Source organism: Eutrigla gurnardus, assembly GCF_963514095.1.
Source record: "Eutrigla gurnardus genome assembly, chromosome: 8".
NCBI classification, from domain to species: Eukaryota; Metazoa; Chordata; class Actinopteri; order Perciformes; family Triglidae; genus Eutrigla; species Eutrigla gurnardus.
The window spans coordinates 24,135,738-24,143,593 of NC_139922.1; the positions used below are offsets into that span (position 1 = coordinate 24,135,738).

Here is a 7,856-nt window from a genome sequence, read left to right on the forward strand (position 1 = left end):
TTAATCATGACCAAGATGTCGGGTGTCATTTTTTTTGCAGAATAAAAAGTCCAACAACCCCCCATACAGCAGCCTTTAACCACTGTTACATGTTCTGTGTACTCTCAGCTGAATGTCTGTGGAGCACGAGCTGCAAGTGGCTTTATGAGGGGAAGAAAAAAAGAACAGGACAGGGTCAGCCTGCTCCCTTCCTCCAGAACAACGAATCAACCTGAGAGACACAATACAATAATCGCCCTGCCACCCTTCCCCACTCTCAGTCCAGCACAGAATTATTTTTGTGTGAACCACAAACTCCCCCCTGGCTCTTCTGAGCTGTACAAAACAACATTTGATGAACCACAAATACTACAGTTGAACCCAAGTTGAGACAAAACAAATATTTTAATGAATAGCGTGTGAATGATTCAACAATCAAATTTAAATGGCTGAGATTAAAAACGGGCCTCGTATCCTGAAAAACATCGTAGGTGAAGTTGAAATTAAATCCATGCTGAATAAAAGGAATGATGAGCGGTCCACTTTTCTGATGTCATTTTTCCAGTTGTGGTTTAATGTGTACTTATGCAATCGGCACAGCAACAACAAAGCACCAGGCCACGCGTCATTTTCAATGGAAGCTGGTGACATGAAGATACAAACTGATGCCCAACACTCGCTATTTCTCCGTGCCCCAATAATGCAGTAAAGCGTAAACCAATCATGTTTTGGTTTCAACATTTCCCCACAATTTCATTCATTCAATCTGAAAAAAAAAAATGGCAGAAAAACATATTCTTGTAGCCAGTTCCCAGTGCAATTTAACGACATAAATACACCAACGCTTGAGCAACACTTCAACCGTGACTGTGATAATGTAGCTGTCCACGCTTGGCCGTTTTTCACTTATAGTGTTAACTTAAGTGTAAAACGTTTCTATCGTGTTCTTACAACATTTTTCGATTTACAGTCATTTAAATATATAACCCCTACATAGGCCTCATTGCTTTAAAGTGTATTCAGAATTTCTGAGTGTGTGTGTGTGCACAAGTGCTTATTTGGAGACGTTTTTAGAAAAACTCTTCGGCCTTGTTCACACTCCCAGTCTTAATGTTTTTCATATCTAGATTGCATCCAGATGGATTTCAGAAAGTCTGGGGAAGTGTTAAGCAGAACAGATGTCAAAATCCATTTTTATTGGCACTTTCACTTTCTGCTGCTTCATCCATCTATCAGTGTTTGTCTGCTGGGATGGAGGAGTTCTGCACTGACTGATTGGGCAAATGCTTACAGTACAAATCTCATCCGATTGCTCGTAAACAACAGTGCAGACACACTGTCGCAGTCCGTCTGAAAGATCCGATTTAAAAAACAAAATCGGATTTACCTGCAGTCTGAACGTACTCCGAGTAAATGTTCTTAACTTCTAAGATCCATCAATATCTGTCAACTTGAACAAATCTATTTTCTCTCTCAAGAAGAAAAAATTAATTTAATTTTGGTCATTTTTACAGGATTCAAAGTTGATTTGAACATTTAATGGGAAATGTGATCCAGCACAGATACCGACTATTTAACTATCAGTATGTATAAAAGGGCAAACGGCTTTTGAATGACACATTTCCAGTGTAATTATGACGTGACGCATCACACATTTCTAGATATTAGCTGTTGTAGAGAGGCACCACCCGGTCTATCGTCGCCCTGCAGATGGGGCATTTCTTTGGCTGTGGCAGGACGTCGTAGCACTGGGCACAGGCACACACGTGACCACACTCTAGAAACACGAAGGATCGCTCCCGGCTCAGGCAGACAGTACAGCTGGTGGGCGACACGCTGCCCTCCTCTACGTTCAGTTCACGCATACGTTTCTTCTGCTGCTCCTTGAACTCCTCGAGCATGCTCCTCTCCTTCTTGCTCTCCCTGTGGTGCACATAGCGCCTCCACAGGATGAAGAGGAGCGTGGAACAAGCAGCGACACCGAAGACAACCGTCAGAATCCTCCACAGCCGGACGCTGTTCCCCTTCTTCCTGAGAAGAGAGTCGTAATCCAGCCGCGTGAGGAAGTATTGGAGGCCCTGTTTAGGGGGTTGGAGCTTTATCAGGTTGTTATCCAGGACCAGCTCGCCTACAGCCGTGACGCTGTCTTCAAGCCGCAGCATCTCCTCGGTTTCGTTGATACCCTTGGGACGCTCCCCACTGATGAAGTGGCCAATGACGTTGGACAAGGACTGGACTGTGGGGTGGAAGTTCTCGTATGTGGTCTCCAGGTCCAACTCTGCAGCGTCTAGTGGACGTATAACCCGGACCGTGGTGGTGATATTGTCATCGTGAGACCCGAGGGCAAACGGAACGGTGTTGGTGCGCTGGTGGATGACCTTCTCCGTGTTGTTCCTGTTCACAAATAGTACAGTTACCGTTTGGTTCGGGGCTGCCACTAACGATTAGGTTTGCTGTTGAATAAATGTGGATTATTTTCTCGATTAAATCAAGCAGCTGCTCAGGCTATAAATCAGCGAGGAGCTTATTGCCAAGTATGTTTTCACATACAAGGAAGGCAACATTTCGTTTGACGTGGTGTTTAATGTGCTGCAGCTGAGCAGCTAATTAGCCATCTAGTCTGCAGATTGTCATTAGCGGGGCATTTTTCCAGTGCGATTGTTCTCTAGGCCAAGTTGTGTTCATGTTTGCTGTTAGATGAGAAGGGGAATGCTATTGTTGTTCAGAGTCAGTGGTTTTACGTTACTGCTTTATGTAATATTTGATTGACTGTATGAAAACCAGTTCTTTCAGACCCAGAACGGTATTCAGAAGAAGCAAAAATGTAACCCCCCCCCAACAGAACACAGAACATGTGATTTACAGCTCAGATAAGTAAGCTGTATTGACAGACTGTATTGACGATGGTTCATAAATATGTCAAGTACTGCATGTCCTTTTCTCAGAATAAACCATCTCACTTACCAGAGATGAGTGGTGCGATTCCACACCATCTTTTCCTCCTTCAAGGTCAGTCTTTCAATGACGCCTTTGCAGTTATCAACAAACTGGCTGGTGAGAGTTTCCTTCACAGATCTCACTACACCTGCAGTGTGCAATAGAAAAAAGAAAAGACACAGTGTTAAGCTATTGCTATTATTATGCATGGTAAATAATAGTCTAAATAAACATGTGCATTAGTATGATAAAGAATTGAAAAATACACAGTAGCTTCATTTAGGCTTTTGAGGCGACTCACCCTCTATGACAGCATATGGGACACATCGTCCAGGAGTTTCAGACAGGAGGTTTTTCAAATCCTGGTCGATAGAGACTTTCTTGGCTTCCTGTGGAAAAAATATAAAAGATTAACACACAGAACATAACAGGAAAATAAATGTAAGACACTCCTGACATTTCAGAGTGTGCAGAAATGGGGCTGACCTTTAATCTGGCAACGGTTGTAGCTCGGCTCTTGTAAATGGAATAGAAGAGTGCAGTCAGGGCTGAGCTGGTGGCTAAAACCACGATCTGTGCAGTCGAGGGTTTCCCGCTGGAGTCCATCCTGTGATTTTCAGCATTCAGTGCTGTTGCGACAGACCGGACAGATTAGGAAGTTGCCTTTAAAAATCAATGTTATTACAGATCAAAGTCTTCAGATGTCTAATTTCAGATATAAGTCTAATTTACTCAACAAAAAAAGAGTTAAAAACACAGTTTACAAAGACAATAGTGGAAACCAGCAATTACTCGTTTGAGAAGCTGGAACCTGACTGTCTGCTGTTTGAAAATATGTAATTACTTTTACTCTAGCAAAGGGAACTAGTAGACCAGCACAAACTGACTGTAAATTATCCCAGCTGAGCTACCAATTTGCAGTTAGAAAACACTGATACATGGCAAAAACACCCATTATTTTTGCTGGGTTTAACGACAGCCACGACTTAGCCTTTCTTCAAACTGTACAATAAAAAGCTTTTGACTGTTCAAGGCCAGTAAGTGACACGATTTAATCTGCAAATTCACTACTAGCTAAAGTCAACACAACATATCTTAATGCTAACGCTAACTAAATTGCGACCATGGTGAAAATACAGCCCTTTTTAATAAAAACAACCAGTTTGTTGTTAGCCTCTTGGACCTTAAAACGTAGCGTTAAACTAGTAAACAGACTAGCTAACATTTCTAGCAGTGCCACACACTTCCCTAGCTCATTAGCTAATGTAGCAGTTTGCTACAGAAGCTAGCGACGCTTCGGCTACATTAGATAACGCGACGTTTAAGCGCTATTGTGTCTGACATGTTACGGAGCATTTAAATAAGCGCTAGCTTGTGTGAACCGCTGTAAAAAAGGGAGTTAGTCTCACCTGTATTCACCCTCGTCCCACTGTCAACAGAGGTTTGACAACAGCTGCGGATCGCCAAAGCTCCCCTGTAATACGCCTCCCTGCCACCAGATGTCAGTGTAGCATCATGTATGTTGAAGGAAGACACAGGCGTACCTAATGAAATTCATTATGGAACAGTGGGATAAAACAGAGCCATCATTCATGCATGTTATTGGTAACACCTGTGCTTTCCACCGTTGCAAAACAACTCAAAGTGCCGTGGTAAAGGTACTGTTTATTGCAGAATGGCCCATTTCAGAAGAAATTCCTGTTATATTATTGGATTAATGAGGAATTAGTTAATGTGTTTCTTACTTTAAGGTTGGGGCTGGTGAAGGTGGAGATCATTTTAATATCCTTCGTCTGGTGGGTAGCTTGTGAATTTCCTCCCGTGGATATTCACTGTTGCCCATAAAGTTGGAATATTTTGTTTATGGTGTAATTAATCAATGCATCACATTTGTTTGACACTATAAAATACAAGACATTTGCAAATGATTCCAACTTTATATAATACAGTGTTATATTATCATATTATATCGAGTTCATCAATGTGAAGCCACTTTATATTTGATACTTGAAGTACTGGATAGTGTGCCGCCTCATATCGCAGCTGCAACACATGAAAATGAATTGCAAGTGATGGTGAGATGACTCTCACCTTTTGCCCAGGTGCTTCACAGCAGCCAACTAATTTATACCCAATTAATTTTTAGTGTTTTTGGACTGCGTATAGAGATCAGGGTTGTGTGAAAGTCAAACTTCCCAGAAGCACTCCAAACAACGGTGATTGCACGGCTATGACACAATTTATAATACATTTACAAACATGACCTTAACCATGACAAATCTGTTTCTGATTCGGATTCTGATACATTTAAGATCTCAGTCCTTTTGAATGTGAAAACATCTCTTTAATTAATCCGCTTACAGTCCAGCTCCAAAATAATTAAACACCAAATGATATTTGGAGGCAGTCGCTTGTAATTAGCCTTTATTTAATCACAGAGTCTCACTTAGATCATGATCTGTTTCTCAAGAAAGCCTCGAGTAAAACAAGAAATTAAGGCAGCGATAAGATACACAACAACAAAGCCAATTTATTCTTTATTAATTAAACAATAATTAGTCCATTATTGTTTCAAGGTTATAAATGAATGTCTCAGGAAATTTAAAACTTGACTTTCTGGAACTAATTTCCATCTCACGTTCCATCACTCTGTCAGTCTTCTTGAGTCACCGCAGAGGCCATTAAGTCAGCGCTATAGTGACATTAATATAGATTCAGAGCCATAAAAATGTGAGAGGGCACAGGCGCCCAGAGGCCACCACGAGCACCTTCTTGCCCTGAGTTGACCCTCTCAGTAGAGCGGTGCGTCGCTTCTGGCTGCATACAGATTATGCTTTCTTCACCAGAATGACATACTTTAACCGTATGCTTTAAAATTCTTAAAATTGCACGCACTTACATTTGGATGCAAAAAAAAGGAGAGAAAAAAAACAATCACAGGAATAGATTGTTGTCAGACAGCATGAGGCGGAATGTGAGTCACTAGATTTATAACAATGAGCGCAGTAAACCTTTAGTTTTGATGGATGGCGTTCCGCCTCTGACGAGCTCCATATTTCATCTGGAATAACTGAATTTGCCTTTTTATATATTGCTTCCTTGCACACATTCTCATTGCATCATGCCTGAGTTATATTTCTTTAGAGTTGTGATGTAAACGCTGCTCTAAATTAAGATGCTTCTTCACATGAAAATTCATTAACTGCTAACAAGTGGCGTACGGCAGTAAATAACACATACGCAAACACACACAGAACGATATATAGCCTATTTGTTCAAGTTTTTCTCGTTCATGTAGCCGTATATCATTTTTTAATAGACTGCTACTGACTTTTTCAGAAAAAAAGGAAAACCATGATGGAGATGGATTTGCCTTTTCAAGGAATTATATAATCAGCGTCTCTCAGGGAGCCTATTGTTGCATCTGGCCAGGGACTGCAGATGGAAACGAGCCTTCTGGCTAAATCTGGCATATTTACACAAATAAATAAATAAATGAACCAAACGCACATCTTTGTTGCACATCTTTGTTGTGTATCAGAGGGGGCTGCAGGGTGGTGTAGTGGTTCGCACTGTCGCCTGGAAGCCTGGCCTGGGTTTGAACTATTGGCTCTATATGTGTCAGCCCCGTGATAGACGGGTGACCACTGGTGCACCCCAGGGCGTACCAATGTCAGCTGGGATCGGCTCCAGCCCCCCCCCCCCCGACCTGACCAAGATAAGTGGTGACCAATAATGGATCAATGGGTGAATGTTATTAGAGGGGCTGCTCTTTCAGGGAAAGTTGATTGGCACACAGCAGAGGAAGACTTCAGGATTTAGATGGTGCTGTTAAGGGGTGAAGGAACAATAACTCACAAAGGCAAAGTGTGCAGAATGTGGATCACTTAAGTGTTTTAGGATCGACTGTTGATCTGCATCAACCGATCCAAAGCTTGACTGCATCCACTTTGCCTTTAAGTCTTCTCTTTAATATGTTTTTCTCTGCCGTCTCTGCATTCTTTAAAATACAGAACTCAACTAAAGTCATTAATAAAAAAAATGTTGCCACTGAAATACAAAAAAAATATATATAACTTATTTGCAACTTCAATGACTTCTCCCTCTGAACGATATACCCTTTAAAAACTTTGAATAATAAGCAGAGTAGCTGCCACACAAAACTCCTCTGGGTGAATCATTCTGACATAATCAACCTGACAAGTGAATGATTTTTCTACACGAGAGTTTGGCTTCTTGCTTCTCAAGAGGGAAAAGGTGCAACCTTGTTTTCAACTCAAAAGAACAGAAATGCCCTCCGGGCCTCTATTCAACATTACTCACCTTGTGTTGTGGTCTACAGTCTATTAGCCCACATAGAAAACAACCTCCTTGTTTTTTTTCTTTGTGTATTTCACATTACGAAAGAAATAATGACAGCAGATGGAGGCAGCAGCTTTATCCAGAACATCGTATTTGTCCTCTTGTTGCTGTTGAATGGAAGACATTTGGAATATGCAGCGTCGTCTGTGTGACAACTAGACGCACAATAGAGTCTATTCAAGTAAATAATGTGTTGGATTTATGGCACAGATGTAAAAATAATGAGACGTTTTTTTAAATGCCAGAGTAATCCAGTGCAGATCAGAAGAAATCAGACATTTTTGTTTATTGTTATTATGCAGCGAAATAACGAACTTCTGAAAGAGGCACTAACTGTCTTAAAGCACACTATATTATGTCACTCTGACTTGACGGATGCAACTGTTAAGCGCATAAAGCATCAATCACATTTTTTTTAATTTATTCAGGTGCCTTTAATGGACTCAAATGTTTAATGTCGAGGATGCGATGAAAAGTTTTGGGACATTTGGACAAAAACTTCAGAAATGGAGTCTTACGTAAAGCCCATCCTGAATAATTTGAAGATTTTTGTTTGTTTGTTCTCTCACTGTAACACG

General features: G+C 41.1%; 1 protein-coding gene across 1 annotated transcript; it reads right to left on the reverse strand.

The window, feature by feature from the left end:
- Positions 1 to 536: 536 nt before the first annotated feature.
- mul1 (mitochondrial E3 ubiquitin protein ligase 1) lies at positions 537 to 4,401 on the reverse strand. The gene is made up of 5 exons (XM_084014656.1): positions 4,326 to 4,401; positions 3,403 to 3,545; positions 3,218 to 3,305; positions 2,944 to 3,064; positions 537 to 2,373 (listed from the first exon to the last, which is right to left on the reverse strand). Exons 2-5 carry the CDS (start codon positions 3,520 to 3,522, stop codon positions 1,644 to 1,646), a joined length of 1,059 nt encoding a protein of 352 aa, XP_083870782.1. The 5' UTR covers positions 3,523 to 3,545; positions 4,326 to 4,401; the 3' UTR covers positions 537 to 1,643.
- Positions 4,402 to 7,856: the final 3,455 nt, after the last annotated feature.